The sequence below is a fragment of the Camellia sinensis genome, chromosome 4, assembly GCF_055761805.1.
Source record: "Camellia sinensis isolate YWXY chromosome 4, ASM5576180v1, whole genome shotgun sequence".
Lineage (NCBI taxonomy): Eukaryota > Viridiplantae > Streptophyta > Magnoliopsida > Ericales > Theaceae > Camellia > Camellia sinensis.
Window position 1 is genome coordinate 118,651,052 of NC_138964.1, and position 17,834 is coordinate 118,668,885.

General features: G+C 40.4%; 1 protein-coding gene across 1 annotated transcript in view; it reads right to left on the reverse strand.

Annotated features, from left to right (window-relative positions):
• Nucleotides 1–619: 619 nt before the first annotated feature.
• LOC145823999 (uncharacterized) overlaps nt 620–17,834 on the reverse strand; it is a 33,496-nt gene continuing 16,281 nt past the window's right edge. The window contains exons 2-3 of the mRNA XM_082923583.1: nt 1,727–2,113; nt 620–688 (exon numbers count right to left, since the gene is read on the reverse strand). Coding sequence (XP_082779709.1) covers nt 620–688; nt 1,727–2,113 — 456 coding nt within the window. The remainder of the gene's footprint in view (nt 689–1,726; nt 2,114–17,834) is intronic.

The following is a 17,834-nucleotide window of genomic DNA, read 5'->3' on the forward strand; positions in this document are numbered from 1 at the left end:
TTAATTCATACTTTAATATAATCAATTTTATTGTTGTGTATACATAAATTAATTTTCTTATTATGATGTATATTTGTAGTGATTTGAGATATATATATTTTTCTTTTTATTAAATTCAATATATTAGTTTAGGATATCTTATGCTCAACTTAATTTTCTTTATTTTAATCTTTATTTTTATATTTTATGTTGAAATCAAGCTTAAACTAACTAGAACTCTTTGACATAAACTCTAATGTAGTTTAAAAAAAAAAAAAAACTTTATAGTTTTATCAGCAAATTTTATTACATAAACCACAAATATATTATAACTTTTCTGATCACAAAATATTTACTTTTTTCATCACAAAATGTAACTTCACGGCTCATAATTTTAGGGTACACATTATAAATTTTATCATAAAATTACATAACACATTACAAATATTCATAACTTTTACCACAAAAAATCATAATCTTCTTACGATGTTCACCTTTTAGAAGTGTTTATTGTATATTTTTTTCTTAAGGCTATGTTTGAATGACAATAATATTGAGAGAAATAAAATTGTGATTTTGGGTCCCATGTTTCCAATGCTTGGAATAGGAAATGATTCCTAAATGTCTATTACAACAAAATTCACATTCTCAAACATTGTAGGAATTCAGCTCTTCCACTCTTCCACTCTTCCATGGCAATATCACATCCCTAGAGAAATATTAACTATTTAAGAGTAGCAAAAAAAAAAAAAAAAAAAAGAGAAAATTGTTGAAAAGTCCAAACTAAGGAAGGTATAGGGCATTAGTCCAGTAGATATTTTTTATTGGCAAAATGTCCACAATTTGTGAAATAGCTTGGTGAAAAGTTCTTTTGTTTATTTTGAAGGATATTTTGTTGCTAATTTTACTCTTTGATTTATTTGTTGACTTTTTTTATCTATTGACTTTTTTGACTATCTGTTCAAATTTACATCTATCTGTTCAAATTATTTTCTATATATTCAAAATTTTTTGACCCTCTGTTCAAATTTATATCTATCTGTTATTTTTTTTATCTGTTCAATTTTTTCTTTGTCTATTCAAATTGTGTGGGTTTCTCACTCTATCTATTCAAATTTTGTAAGTTTCTCTTTGTTCTTATCTGTTGAAACACTATCTGTGTCATAACTTTTTCTCTTTATCTATCTTTCCATTAAAATTCAAATTCAACAACAACAACAACAACAACAACAAATCTATCTGTTGAAAATCTATCTTTATTGTTCAAAATCCATCTGTTCAAATTCAACAACAACAACAAGCAAAGCACATCAAACAGATCTGTGTTGTGATGATCTGTTCAAGTTGTTTAAGTCCAAGAAAATGGAACACACACCCTACACACAGAGATCCATTATCAGTTTAAGATATTCATCCAAATCCAAAATATTGATGTGAAATTACATCATTCTTGCCCTCTCTATTTGAGACTTGTAGATCTCTCATACAGATATATGTATTTGCTATGTATATCTTTATGTATATGCAATTGTAATTGATTTAATGGCTTCAATAATAGTTACAGCAGAGCAACCGACTACAACAGAGGTGTTTCCATGGCTCAAAACCCTACTTCTGGCTCTAGAGTACCACTTAACCAGAATAGAGTTCCAAGATCCAATTGCTTACACTTTCAAGATCGAGAAAAAGGCTTTCAAGTATGGAATCTACAAAATTGTTCCTCATGTATCGGCAAAGTTGAACAGACCTTCCAAGTCTCTACCGATACTATCAAGAGAATCTTCAACAGTTCAATGGCTTTGTTGTTCCCTTTATCACTATCATTCTCTGCAACTTTCCAAATTCCATCAAAAACCCCAAAAAATCCCATTTCTCCAAGATTTTTCGAAACCTCTTCCCATTTACATCTCACCAAATTTGACAATGCTAACACTGCAGTCTCTCTCGTTCTCCCACTCGATCTTGTCAACAAATCCAATAGGGCCTTGAGAGAGTCCTTGATTGATCTCATAAGGGAATTAGGGTTTCTGACAATGTCGATTAGGGCGTAGACAATGTCGCGCTTGGAGCCAATGATGGGACGGTAATTGTTGATGGCACTTGAGCATCTTTCCTGGAGCAACGTCGGAGGCGACTGCAACGGCAGGAAGAAAAGGCTATGGTTTAGATCGGAGGCGGTATCTAGGGTTCCCTGAGAGAAGATGACGAAGAGAGAGAGAGAGAGAGAGAGAGAGAGAAGAAAGAGATTGGTGGAGGAGGGAGCACTGGCTGAGGAGGGGAGATTGAGCGGTGTGTGCGTAACAAAGAGAGAGAGTTGATCGGTGAGAGAGGGAAGAAACTAGTTAGGGTTTGGTTTGGAAACAATATATATATATATATATATATATATATGGGTGGTTTGATCATTTTGTAGGAGTTTGTCCTTACGGACAAAGTATTTTAGAGTATGGATCTTTAGACAAAGAAAATTCTAAATTGGATTTACGGACCAAGTGCCCACAAAATAATAAATGGTTCCACAATATTTCAACTTTTATTAAAATTATATATATATATATTTTTTTTGATGAAAGGATTCTAAAACTACTAATTTTATTAAAAACCAATATATAGATCAAAAGTTATATCATTTTAAAGTTTGAAATATAAAAATAGTTATTAAAGGTATGATTGTCTCTAAAAAAAATGGAAACTAATTTATTTGTCTTTGATGAAAGAGGCACTTTTTCTTTAGGGGTTTACAAATTAAAATTTTTGGATTTTTTTTTTTCATTTTAAAGGTGACCAATGAGTGACTTTTTGTGACACCCCAAACTATATTTACTTAATCTTTGAAAATAATAATAATAAAAAAAATAGAATTGTAACATTTTTTGGGGGCCATAGTGGGGGGTTTTATCACCAATAAATAGGTAAGTTTGTATGGTAATGAAATCATAGAAAAAAAAATAATAAATAAATAACAAACGAGATGTATATGAAAGAGTGAGCCGAAATCAGAAAGTAAATGATCAAATTTGAGGTGAGTCTTGTTATATTTTGAGCTATCATAAATTGTTTTTGCAAAATCTGTTTTGCAAATTATATTAGTTTTTAAAGTATGTTATTTATTAAAAGAACCCTATTTTCTTAAAAGGAGAAACTCATAGATAATTCTGTTTATTAATTTCATTTTTCAACAACTATTTTGTAAGTACCACCACAAAAGTCCCACTCCTTGGGAAACTTAAATAACCATTGTCTCTCTAATTTGTCACTTTAGTGACCCTCTGATGGTCTCATGCCTTGGAGAACTTAAACAACCATCGACTCTTTGATTAGTCACTTTGTGACCCTCTGTTTGTTATAGAACCATTGACCCTCTGTTCCGTTCTGTGCTGTGGTTATGATTATCTAGTTTATATGATTTTTGTATTATATGTTTTTTATTCAAAATGATTTTTGTGTATTGTAGTCTATTATTATAATAGTTTATTTGTACCAAACGATTCTCTGTTCAGCCTGAATAAATATCCATGATGATTTTTATACCCTTATTAGTATAATATTTCTCACTCTGCCAGGTTGTAGATTGCCTGGAACTTCGCTCCGTGCGTGAGGGCGCGAATTATAGTTCTTAGCTACTATAGTTCGGACTCATGTCACGGTTCTGAATCTAATCTCATAAAGTGTAATGTGAGACTGATAAATCACTAAAGGGTCCAAATCTGGCAAATCGTTTTGGAAAATCGATTTTAATAAAAAAGCGCCAAACATGGACTGCTTTGCCAGATTTTAGAGTTGCCACCTAAATATTTTATTTTTGGGAAAATTTAGGAAACCCTGACTCGTGCCTAAGGCCACGTGTCCGTCATCACCAAAGTTGCCTCGACTAGGCAACTTGGGTACGAGAGGGGAAGGTCTTGAAATGAGCACCCCCGCTCGCTCGATCAAAGATCGGCCTTTACTAACATGATATGTTGTTTTTGAAAACACTAGTGTTCTTATTCCAGTTTATTAGCTAGCTTACCATGTGATGCGCGCAACATACAAGTATAGACTAAATCACTCGATTTGGAACAAAACATCTCATGTTTGTTTTTCGAAAATGGCTTGAAGTTGCTACCCTCAAGTAGGCTAAGTCGTGGATTTGCCACCCTCAAGTGGGTTTAGAAAACAACATGATTTTGCCCCTCCGCAAAGTGGGCTTAAAACTCACATTTTAATGAATTGTTCCAATTCAAGCAATGAAGCCTTCATCCATAGGCATTCATGTAGTCAAACACTTAAGCAGTTAGCCTCATGACAAGCATGCTATCATGGCAGTCACTTACATACATGCAAGGATGCTAAAGCGTAAACACTCACAGTGTACTCCGAGCCAAAAAAGAAACTAATTAGTAATCAATTCATGATCCTAGCTATGTTAAGATGCCTAATGCAACACATGCAAAATGCAACTAAGTAGGCTTGGCTATTTTAAGATGTCATGTGAATCCAACTTGATAGTATGTATTTAAATCGGTATTGAAATACAATGTAGTTTGTATGATGCGCCGAGCCCAGTGCATGCAAAACAAATGAATGATGCATGCATGCGAAGCATAATGATGCTAATTGAAAATGACCCTAAACTAACCATCGAAAGCGGTTAAGTAAAAAGGAGGAAGAAATGGGGGTTGGAAGACATGCATCACACACATGCACACTTATTACAACAGTTGTGCCCTCTCGACGGATGGTCCGAATAATAAGCTAAGCTACATCTAAGCTAAGCTAGCTAACTAATCTAATTAATCTAATTAAACTAGCTATTACACAACAAATTGAATAACTAGCTACAACTAATTATTACATCACTTTAACTAATTAACAAATTAATTAAGTTACAATTTCAAGCTAGGCAAATAAGCATTAAACTACACTACTCAGCTCTGTTTTGGAAAGTTGAACAATGCATGCATTTGGTTCCTCACTCGGAAATCCATCGTTGTGCCCCAACTTGCCTCTGTTTGCATTTGATCTCAGAACACTGCACAAAGCTCCAGATAGTTTCTACTCCATCATGGGAACTTCTAGGAAGGCTGCCGACCACTTATTTGTGTTGTAGACCACTTGCATTTGTTGCAGACCAGAAAAAGTGGTCGGCCAGCCACTTTTACTGGTCTGCTGACCAGAAAATGCCACCAAGCTCCATTTTGCTGCAACAGAGAATAAGAAGGGGCACAACAGTGTATTTGCAAGGTATGTATGCACAACCACTCTCCTTATCATTTCTTAAGCTCAAGGGAGTACGGTACTCGACTCTCGGGCCACCAATTGAGCATCGCAATCCACGATGGCCGAGAAGCCAAGATTGCACAATCAATGTGAATGAATGCACAAAGAAAATATAAGGGCCTTAACCTCTATCATGCATGATCAAGAGCGTCGGCAACCGAGAAATGAGGCACGTTTCATCACTTCAAGTATGAAATGTCCCTTGTTTCTCGTGTTTGGATTAACACCCTATCCAAACACAATGCAACACACATAATACAATGCATGCACAAGATTCTATCATATGGACAATGCATGTGTAGCATGTTTAAAAGCTAATGCATCAAAGCTAGTAAAACATGTTACACACGAGGCATGCAACACGATGCTCAATGGACCTAAACTAAATATGGACAGACCTATGAGGCTCCATAACAGTGGCCAAAATACTCTGAAATGATGGCATGACAAGCAAGATAATGCATGCTCATGCATTGGTCCGCCAACTAGGCATAAGAGCACAACTCTCAAACATGATGAAGAAGTGACAAACATGGAAGTGCGACAACACTATATGCACTGAAATATCATATCAAATGATGCTAAATCATGCAAATAGCCCAAACAATACATGCTAGTGGCTTGGAAACTCAAAGCTAGTGAGCTAGAATGCACTATGGCTATACAAAGCAAGGCATGCATGACCAAAACAACATCAAACAGAGCTTAAGCATAGTAAAACATGAACAAAAGCTTGCTGGAGTAGAGCCAAAATCATACTAGAATGATGGTCCAAAGCATGCAAGGGGTGACCAAACCAAACCAAACCAAAACAGAGGTATGCCATGCCGAAATAAGGCCAAAAATAGGCTGAGAACAAGCCAACACAAGCTTAACAAACATGCTCAAACATGAGGCCAATAAGGCAAGTAACCAAGATACCAGGAGAGGGGATGACCCCCTCCTATTTGGGACCTCAAAACACAATTCCTACCACTGGAAATCCACTGGATTTCAGTGGTTAAAAGACTAAGAGAAAGTGATCTCAAGGCCCTAAAGTGATGGTACAAAATAAAACCAAATAAGGCACAAAAAGGAGTGGATCACCCCCAACACCAAAGAAGCCTCAAACAAACATGTTAAGCACTTAAAATCAGAACTTTTCGTAGTTTAAAGTTAAGCCTAAAACACCATGCAAATAGGGCCAAAATCTTAATCAAAACAGAGCTTTAAAGGGGTTAGAGACTTATCCTTGTAGAACAACTTCAAGGAAGCAACTCTAGCAACCTTTTTAGATCAAAAGCAGTCCAAAAACACCAAAACCAGCTTCAAGGTGCCTTAGCAACAAGAGTGTGGTGTTTCACTAAGTGTTTGTGTGCAAAAGTGTGAAGAATAAGCACTTTCAAGCACAAATATGAGACAAAGGAAGAAATATAGAGATAGATGTGTATGTATAGCTCCAAGCAAAAATTCTGAACCTAAGGCAAGAGGGAGGAGGCTCCCTTATATAGAAAAATCATGCAATAAGCTTGTTGAACTAAAGCGTATGGAGGATGCCTTCTATGCCCAACAGCTGGCAAGAAAATATCTGCAGGAAACTGCAGGAAAGCTGCCGACCAATTGAAGTGGTCGGCCAGCTATTTGCACTGGTTGACCAACCCTACAAAGTGGTCTGCATGGAGACCAAGTGGTCGGCAAAGGGGGATGAGTGGTCTGCCCAAAGAAAGAAAAGTGGTGGCATGGCTGCCGACCACTTTTGGTGGTCCAAAGAGCACCAAGACTAGTTGGCCGACCAGAAAACTGGCTGGCAGGCAGGAAAAGTGCTTTTCAGGGAGAGAAACTGGTCTACAACCCCTATTCCACCCTCCAAGCAAGGAAAACAAGGTTTGTGCCAAAAAAAAACCCAAAAGGATGCAAGACAAGAGTCCACAGGTTAAGGCACGCAACCAAAAATCTCGAAAACTAGTCTACGGGCACCAAAAGTGGTCTACGAGGGAAAGGTGGTCTACGGCCACAAAAAGTGGTCTACAGACTTTTGTTTCCCTCTAGGTAGAGGTAATAAGGCATGGTTCAAAAACCAAGTCAAGAGGAGAACGTTAAGAGGTCTCGAGATAAGGTGCGCTGCCGAAGACTCCGGAAGCCGAAAACTAGCCTACAGGAGAAAAAAGTGGTCTACAGACCCCTCTCTCCCTCCAGGCAAGGTCAACAAGGCTTGGTCCATAAACCGAGCCAAAACACAAACAGTTCAGAGGCCCGGAGGCAAGGCACGCAGCCGAAAACTCTGGAAACTCGAAACGAGCACAAACATGCGCGATCATCAAGCGCTCAATCGATGACGTCTGAGTCTTAAGGTCGGTCAAAAATGGGGTGTCTATAGTTGCCCCTCTTTGACAGAACTCGGAAGTCAAGAAGTGACGGGAGTGAATGTTAAAGCCCAGAGACGACCCATTTTTAACAAGGCCGAAGACTTAGACTAACAGGCAAGATAACAAAGAGATGCGCCCGCAGGCAGGGGCAAGATGCAAATGACATGCACGATGCCAAACATAACTTATGATCATGGAAAGAGAGCTATGATGAAGTAATTATGCAAAATAAATGCCACATTTTAAGCAAGAGAATGTTATGCCAAGAAATGCTACAGCAAACTCGTACATAAGTAAGCAAACACGAACCAAACTACAACTCATGCAGAAAGGATGTAAGAAAATTATACAATTTTCACTGTGTCTCATGTGGAGAAGGCTAGAAGCAACTACCGAGAACACTTGGAGTCTCAAACGAAACACCTCCCGGCGTATCAAACGCAAAAGGAGAAAGACATCCAAACGCGTGTCAAACGCGAAAGGAGAAAGGTACATCCAAACGCATGTCAAACGCGAGTGGAGAAGGGTAACTGTCAAACTGAACCGGAACTTCTCTGAATGAACCGTACATACAATATCGTCTGGTTTCACCAACTTCAAATGAATCGTACATACAATATTGTCTGGTTTCACCAACTTCAAATGAACCGTACATACAATATCGTGCCTACACAAAAGAGAGATTTTGACAAGTACAATATAACAGGAACATATGATCAACGCTATATCAAGATACAATTTCAATACAAGATAAACGTGTGCACATATGTTGCCGATGGAAATATGCATAGCAATGCAAGTGAAAAGTGCATAGCAACGCAAGTGAAAAGTGCATAACAATGCAAGTGAAAAGTGCATAGCAATGCAAGTAACGTACGTGACAACGCAAGTAAAGTGTGCAAAACAATACAACTGAAGTGTGCAAAACAATGCAACTAGAGTGTGCGTGACAACGCATGTGGAGTGTGCAAAACAATGCAAGTGGAGAGGTGCATCACAATGCAACTGGAACGTACGTGACAATGCAAGTGAAGTGTGCATAACAATGCGAGTGGAAGGGTGCATAACAATGCGGGTGGAACGTGCGTGACAACGCATATGAAGAGTGCATAACAATGCGAGTGGAAGGGTGCATAACAATGCGGGTGGAAGGGCGCATAACAATGTGGGTGGAACGTGCGTGACAACGCAAGTGAAGAGTGCATAACAATGCAGGTGGAAGGGTGCATAATAATGCGGGTGGAACGTGCGTGACAACGCAAGTGAAGAGTGCATAACAATGCGGGTGGAAGGGTGCATAACAATGCAAGTGAAACGGTGCATAACAATGCAGGTGAAACGATGCATAACAATGCAAGTGGAATGGTGCATGACAATGCAGGTGAAACGGTGCATAACATTGCAGGTGGAATGGTGCATAACAATGCAACCAAAGTGTGCGTGACAATGCAAGTGGAGAGGGTACATAACAATGCAACCGAAGCACGCATAACAATGCAGGCAAAATGTGCGTGACAACGCAAGTGGATAGGGTGCATAACAATGCAACCGAAGCGCGCATAACAATGCAAGCAAAACGTGCGTGACAACGCAAGTGGTGTATGCATAACAATGCAAGTAGAAGGTGCGTGACAACGCAAAGAGTGTGCATAACAATGCAACTAGAATCGTGCATAGCAATGCGAGAGAAATGGATGCGTGATAACATAAATATGATGCGATGGATGTAACAGGTAGTGCAGTAAATGCAAAAGGGGTAGCATACTCCAACCACGTTGGAATCGTGAGAAGAGGAAGGACAAATCCCAAACACGCTGAAATCGTATGAGGAAGGAACAGACTCTAACCACGCTGAAATCGTGAGAAGAGGTAAACAAATTCCAAACACGCTGAAATCGTGTGAGGAAGGAACAACTCTAACCACGCTGAAACCGTGAGAAGAGGTAAACAAATTCCAAACATGCTAAAATCTTGTGAGGAAGGAACAGACCCTAACCACGCTGAAATCGTGAGAAGAGAATGACAAATTCCAAACACGCTGAAATCGTGTGAGGAAGGAACGATTCTAACCACGCTGAAACCGTAAGAAGAGGCCCGAAAACAACCGCCTACGTGCACGCATAACGTAACCCGAGATGAATTCCAAACACGCTGAAATCGTATGAGGAAAAGAACACTCTAATCACGCTGAAATCATGAGAAGAGGTCTGAAAACAAACCGCCCAAGTGCGCACACAACGCAACCCGAGATGAATTCCAAACACGCTGAAATCGTGTGAGGAAAAGAACACTCTAACCACACTGAAATCGTGAGAAGAGGTCCGAAAACAAACCACCCAGGTGCGCGCACAACGCAACCCGAGATAAATTCCAAATGCGCTGAAATCGTGTAAGGAAAAGAACACTCTAACCAGGCTAAAATCGTGAGAAGAGGCCTAAAAACAAACTAATCAGGAACGTGTTCCACGTATCCTGAGAAAGCCCCAGGGGACAACGATCCTAAACGCTGCTCAGCGTAAAAGGATAAACGATAAGAGATAGCACAAGATGCAAATGCAATAAGTGCGATGATATAATACATGTTACAAGCAATGTAGAACATGATGTTTAGAGAAATGCAATAAACAAAGCGGCGCTTTAGCAAGCGCCTCATGGGGTGAGTGGCGATGAACCGCTCTACTCTGACGGGGATCTTCCCTTGTGTTCTTTGAACACTTACCTTCAACTCATAGTACGAAGGTCTGAAATGCTGAAAAGGATTCTTCACGTAGAACACCTTGGATGCCACTTTTCTTCCTGACCATATTCACAACTTTTCCTATTCTTCAACGGGGTGACAGACTAGGTTGGTTCAGTATCCAGAATTGAGGCGCATACCCGCTACCTTAACCTATGGGGCTTCCATACAGATTTCAAGCCGGGGATACACCCCTGGGTATTTAAACCAGACTTTAGTCTTGAAAATCCCGAACCTTTGCGTTCTAGGCAACAACCATTCGAACTCTAGTTTCCACTGTCGCAGTTGGTCTCCTAGGAACTCATTGCAAACATAGCCAAGATGCCTTTGGCAGGGGATGGTACTTAGGGACCACTTTGATTGCCATTCTGGCTTGAAGCAGACTTGCTATTGAGCTTGAGGTAAAGGCACACTCATACTTCGGAGCATTGACAAGACTTGAAGAGGTACATATGGAATGTGATCTAGGAACTTTCAGAGGTTGAAACAAACTCAGATGCTCTACATTTTCCCTCTTTTCTTTTGCTTTGTAGTCCAAAACCTATATAGCTTCAGATAGGTCTTGATTTTACTGTTCTCACATAACTTGGGTTGAACCTTGCAGTTTTATGGAAGAACAAATCTTGTTTTGCACATATGTGGAGAATGACACAGCACTCTAAGCACAAAACGATTCATTTTGAAATTAAGAAATGAGTTCTTAACCGGGTATTGAGCCTATGACTGAACACAGCACACCACGACTCAACAAAGGAAAACAAAGGTAAAACAACCTAAACACATCTATTGACACTCGAAACGACTCCAAACAAGAAACGAGACGAACAAAAACACACACACAACACTCAGATGTGTTACAAAGACGAGAGACCTGTCAGTCCACGGGGAGCCAGTTTCTTCGGGTATTGTTTCCCACCCTTTTCTAATTTGTGATTCTCACATCACTCTGGCACTCAATTTCTATTTTTTTGAAAAAGCCCTTTTCTCACTTTTTCTCTCAGCGCAAATCTCTCTACTCTTCAATCTTTCTGATTTTTTATCCCTCCCCTGGCTGGTTGATGGGTAAACAGGAAGTTGCGAGCTCTTGCCCCTAGCATTCCACTAGATTCTTCTTCTTCTGCTCACAACAGTGAACTTTCCCATAGAAGGGTTTCGCTACAACTGGGTGTGTAGCAAATCTGCAGCTGACATCGGTTGATGACGCCCTTGGCCAGTTCGGATATGACCAGACCTTTGCAGATAAAGGAGTGGAATATCCTACTCCTTTTCCAGTTCGTGCTTCGCACTTGACTTGATATCTCGCTGCTCAGAGGATAAGAGAGCTTTCGGTCCTTTGCTGTTTGCTTCAGTTGTGCCCTTTTCGGGCAAGTATGTTGACAACAGGGAAAAGACAAGAAGCTTGACTCAACTGTGCCCCTAGTTCATCATTTTGACCATTTTTTTTGTTTTGGTTTTCTACTAAAACAATTTTGACCAACATGAAAGTTAGATTAACATACTTGTTCAACTTTCTGATTCAAAATCATGCAAGTCAAATTGTGAGCACTGAAAATTTTCCTTTTTTGAGTCCAAGAAATGGTCCAATTTTGAAAAAATGGAATAAACTTTCGAGAAAATTAGTCAACCTCATTAAAAATTCTCAAAAACTATTTTTACAAATGACCACTGCTCGACCAACACAGAATTTACTCTTGAGATGCACAATCTCAGATCCTAAACAATGGAAAATTGCCCCTTGTCTAAATGACATCGCACGGCAACGGAAAGTTGCCCCTTGTCTGAATGGCACCACAGTGCACCGTAATCAGTCTTCAAAGTGATGATCACGACCAAACTCTTGGATACGGAGAAGACAAAGATGATCAGAACCATTACATGGACACGGTCGATTTGAAAGTGTTTATGGCTGGACTTCAGAATGAAGTTGCCTACGTATCCCAAAGATGGGAATCAAGCCTGACGTAGTTCCGGGTTTAAGGTACACTCGGGTATTTAACCTCTCCTTTTGCGCTCTAACTTTTGCCAAGGCCGCCCTTTCTGAGTTTTCAACCTTGCGAACTATGTTTTTCTTTTCTGAATTTTTCATTTCTTTTTCTTTATTTCTTTTTTGTTCTTTTTGCTTTTCTTTTCATTTTTCTTCTTTTTCTTGCTCCAACTTTTGCCTGGGTCGCCCTTCTGGGTTTTCGGCTCAGCGAGCCTCTCAAGGGTAAAAGTGTAGCTTTGTCCATGTTGATCAGCTTGAGATCTCGAAGCCATCTGAATCCAAGAGAATGGTTGTTGTTCGATGATGATGTAGGAGTCCATCCAGCCGGGTCTGAATTGCCCCCAGTGTTGTGGATAGGAACTCAATTGTCCTTCAGCAATACTTTCTTCTTTCTTCCCTTCTGGGATTTGGCATTCTTGCTAATCTTCGTTAGCTTGAGAAATGTCCTAATTTTTGACTCTTCGAGCACATCTGACATTTTTTGTGCCCCTAGTTCAAGGGCTGCTTTTTATCCAGCTTTGCAAGCTTCCTTTGATCACATCTGATCTTCTTGCCCCTAGTTCAGGGGTTACTTCTGATCTGGCCATGCAAGCCTCACATCGTGATTGACCGTTGAACATTCTAAATCCAAGTTCAAGGTTTAAAAGCAAGGGATCGAGTCTCGAGGCTAAGAGCGATCCTATGCTGCACAATCTAAAGAGCGATTCCACACAGGTCTTCGCTGGACGGCACAAAACATTTTTTGAAATCTTTTAAGAAAGCGACTAGTCGCTCGCGCTGAAGACAATGTAGGGCCAATCTGGATCAAGCCAAGATCTTTCTCAGTACTCATATTAACAAACATGATCTCATTCATTAAGGGCTCAGCATGCCTCTTTTTTTCTTAATTGATCAAATTTTTGCAAATCCCGAGGAATTCCTTCCTCTTTGTTTTCATTACAATGTTCAAAAAGTTTTGAAAAACTTAGGTCAATGCAATGATTTAAATGCACAGAAAAGTAGGTGAAAAGCACTGCCGTTTCATTCAAATCTTCTGGCACAACTGGCTTCAAGGCAGAAACAAACTCAAAAGTGTGAAAATCACTGCTGTTTGATTCAAATCTGTTGGCACAACTGGCTCCAAGGCAGAAATAGACTCAAAAGAAAGAGAAAAGACAAACACAAAACAAGATAGTGATGTCCGAGGTAACACCCCGAAATCACGCGACTCCGACACAACAAGATTGACTCGATACATCAAGACAAATGCAATTGACTCAGTACAAAAAGACTGACTCAATACAACACAACAAAACTGACCCAATACCCAAGTCAGAAAGTAAAGTAACAAACATTTGTACATTGCTCAAAACAGTGCGTGCCATTCCCACGTCTGGAGTAAACTGAGTACCATCCGCAGGTGGTTCATTCCCCCGATCACATAATCACATTATCCCCCAAGTTCATCGATCCAGTACCGATATACTTTGCAGGACCTAGTGCGATGATGACCCCGTTGTCAATCAGATCTTGTATTTCGTGGCGAAGACGAAAACACATGTCAATGCCATGACCGATTTGTTGATGGAAGGCACAGTACTGGGCAGCATCATGCTTAGCTGGAAGGGGATTTGAGAGAGACTGAGGCTCAAGGGGTTTGAGATGGCCTTGTCCTATAAGGATTTGGAAAGCTTTGGACAAAGGCATATAGAGGGCATGGAAGACCCTCCGACCTCGGGGTTGGTACTTCGAGGTTTGTGGATTTTTGCTGGATGCACCAGCAAAAGGGTCGGCAGGTGCTGACTTGGTTTGCTGATCTCTTCTGAGTGTATGATTAGAGCTGAAAGGAATGTTTCTGGTACGACGACCCTTCTCCTAGTTTGCCCCTTGATTCAAAATGCTCTCATCCTGAGCGACAAAAGTGTCAGTCACAGTCTTCGCAACGACTGCCAGCACTTGCTGTTTGTTCAGTCCTTCGGCTTTCAAAGCCTCAACAACCCACAGAAGGTGTTCATGGGGATCAATGCCTGCCCCTACCTTGTTCTTATCACTGGCCTCTACGTTGCCAAGAGATTGGCCTTCTTCCAATGCAGCCCATCCCAAGATTGGGGAGCCTTTTGGCGTGAAATCCCTAGTAGGCGATGTGGTTGATGATGGAGACAAAATTCCAAAGGCTAAATCCGCCATTGTTCTCTGAAGATCTTCAATCATTCTCATCAGCTTAGAAGTAGTGGGTTCATAGGTTTGAGATGATTGGGGTTCCGAGACTGGATGTGGAGTGGGTGCCACAGATGGGCGTTGCATTTTGGCATCGGTCTCACCCTGCATGGCGATTCCCTGGTTTAATGCTACTACCATGGCCACAACTTCTTCCGAACTCTGTGCCATCACGGTCGACTGAGTTTGAACAAAGGTAATGTGACTGGTGACTGTCGGATCAGATGAACCGGTGAGCCCTGACTGGCCTTTCTTTGCCTTGCCTTAGCGAAGGAACACTGGTTGCCCTTGAATTGAATCTCTGACCTGACAAAGTCTATCAACACAAGTCTAGTGTACTTGAGGGATATTGTAGCCTTCTAAAGCTATGGTTCCAAGACTACCTAGTAAAAGAGAAAACAGGCAGCATCTCAGCCCAGTTTCACCAGAATAGATACGAGCACAGCTGAATGACTGCACTCTTTGTTGAGTTTTGCCCCGAAATTCTACCTGTAAACTGATACCCTTAGGTAAAACTAATTCCCCCAAAATACTGATGCCCTCAGGCCTGATGCCCAGACTTGCAAACTGATACATATTACCTGTAGAGACACACTATGACAGCACATATCAAGCAAGTGAGAGCCAAAACACCCTTATGGAGGGGTAGAGTTTCCCTGTCCTACCTTGTCAGGAGCTAGGGTTTCACTCCGCACACAATGGTTTCGAACAATGTACAATCGGGTAAGCAACCTATCATAATTTGGAAAGGTCACTACGGATTCCGATATGCACTAGGTCGAATGGTTAAAAAGGGTGCCTCGGTAACAACTGAGGTTTGTGTTCCCATCGTGGCAGAGCCCGCAACCGGTCAGCCTTATGGTATGCTTTTCCAGGTAAGCCTTCGACAAACCATTCAGGAATAGCAGATGGCAAACACTGTGACTTAAGCGCACCAATGCAAATGCAATGCAATGAAACACGTAAGTGTAGACAAAACAACATATCATAGTGTTCGAGTCAAGTTCTCTAAATCCTCAGTAGAGTCACCAGAAACTGTAGATCACCCAGAACTCCGCTCTGCGCGCGAGGGCGCGAGTTGTAGTTCTTAGCTACTACAGTTCGGACTCATGTCATGGTTCTGAATCAAATCTCACAAAGTGCAATGTGAGACTGATAAATCACCAAAGAGTCCAAATCTGACAAATCATTTTGAAAAATCGATTTTAATCAAAAAGCGCCAAACATGGACTGCTTTGCCAGATTTCAGAGTCGCCACCTAAATATTTTATTTTGGAGAAATTTAGAAACCCTGACTCGTGCCTAAGGCCACGTGTCCGTCATCACCAAAGTTGCCTCGGCTCGGGAACTTGGGTACGAGAGGGGAACGTCCTGAAATGAGCACCCTTGCTCGCTCTATCAAAGATCGGCCTTTACTAACATGATATGTTGTTTTTGAAAACACAAGTGTTCTTATTTCGGTTTATTAGCTAGCTTATCATGTGATGCACGCAGCATACAAGTGTAGACTAAATCACTCGATTTGGAACAAAACATCTTATGTTTGTTTTTCAAAAATGGTTTGAAGTTGCTACCCTTAAGTAGGCTAAGTCGCAGATATACCACCCTCAAGTGGGCTTAGAAAACAACATGATTTTGCCACTTCGCAAAGTGCGCTTAAAACTCACATTTTGATGAATTGTTCCAATTCAAGCAATGAAGCCTTCATCTACAGGCATTAATGTAGTCAAACACTTAAGCAGTTAGCCTCATGACAAGCATGCCATCATGGCAGTCACTTACATACATGCAAGGATGCTAAAGCGTAAACACTCACAGTGTACTCCGAGCCAAAAAAGAAACTAGTTAGTAATCAATTCATGATCCTAGCTATGTTAAGATGCCTAATGCAACACATGCAAAATGCAACTAAGTAGGCTCGGCTATTCTAAGATGTCATGTGAATCCAACTTGATAGTATGTATTTAAATCGGTATTGAAATACAATGTAGTTTGTATGATGCGCCGAACCCAGTGCATGCAAAACAAATGAATGATGCACGCATGTGAAGCATAAGGATGCTAATTGAAAATGACCCTAAACTAACCATCGAAAGCGGTTAAGTAAAAAGGAGGAAGAAATGGGGGTTGGAAGACATGCATCACACACATGTACACTTATTACAACAGTTGTGCCCTCTCGACGGAGGGTCCGAATAATAAGCTAAGCTACATCTAAGCTAAGCTAGCTAACTAATCTAATTAATCTAATTAAACTAGCTATTACACAACAAATTGAATAACTAGCTACAAATTATTACACCACTTTAACTAATTAACAAATTAATTAAGTTACAGTTTCAAGCTAGGCAAATAAGCATTAAACTACACTACTCAGCTCTGCTTTGGAAAGTTGAACAATGCATGCATTTGGTTCCTCGCTCGGAAATCCATCGTTGTGCCCCAACTTGCCCCTATTTGCATTTGATCTCAGAACATTGCACAAAGCTCCAGATAGCTTCTACTCCATCATGGGAACTTCCAGGAAGGCTGCTAACCACTTATTGGTGTTGTAGACCACTTACATTTGTTGCAGACCAGAAAAAGTGGTCGGCCAGCCACTTTTACTGGTCTGCCGACCAGAAAATGCCACCAAGCTCCATTTTGCTGCAACAGAGAACAAGAAGGGGCACAGCAATGTATTTGCAAGGTATGTATGCACAACCACCCTCCTTATCATTTCTTAAGCTCAAGGGAGTACGGTACTCGACTCTCGGGCCACCAACCGAGCATCGCAATGCACGATGGCCGAGAAGCCAAGATTGCACAATCAATGTGAATGAATGCACGAAGAAAACATAAGGGCCTTAACTTCTATCATGCATGATCAAGAGCATCGGCGACCGAGAAATGAGGCATGTTTCATCACTTCAAGTATGAAACGTTCCTTGTTTCTCGTGTTTGGATTAACACCCTATCCAAAAACAATGCAACACACATAATGCAATGCATGCACAAGATTCTATCATATGGACAATGCATGTATGGCATGTTTAAAAGCTAATGCATCAAAGCTAGTAAAACATGTTACATACGAGGCGTGCAACACGATGCTCAATGGACTTAAACCGAATATGGACAGACCTATGAGGCTCCATAACAGTGGCCAAAATACTCTGAAATGATGGCATGACAAGCAAGATAATGCATGCTCATGCATTGGCCCGCCAACTAGGCATAAGAGTACAACTCTCAAACATGATGAAGAAGTGACAAACATGGAAGTGCGACAACACTATATGCACTGAAATATCATATCAAATGATGCTAAATCATGCAAATAGCCCAAACAATG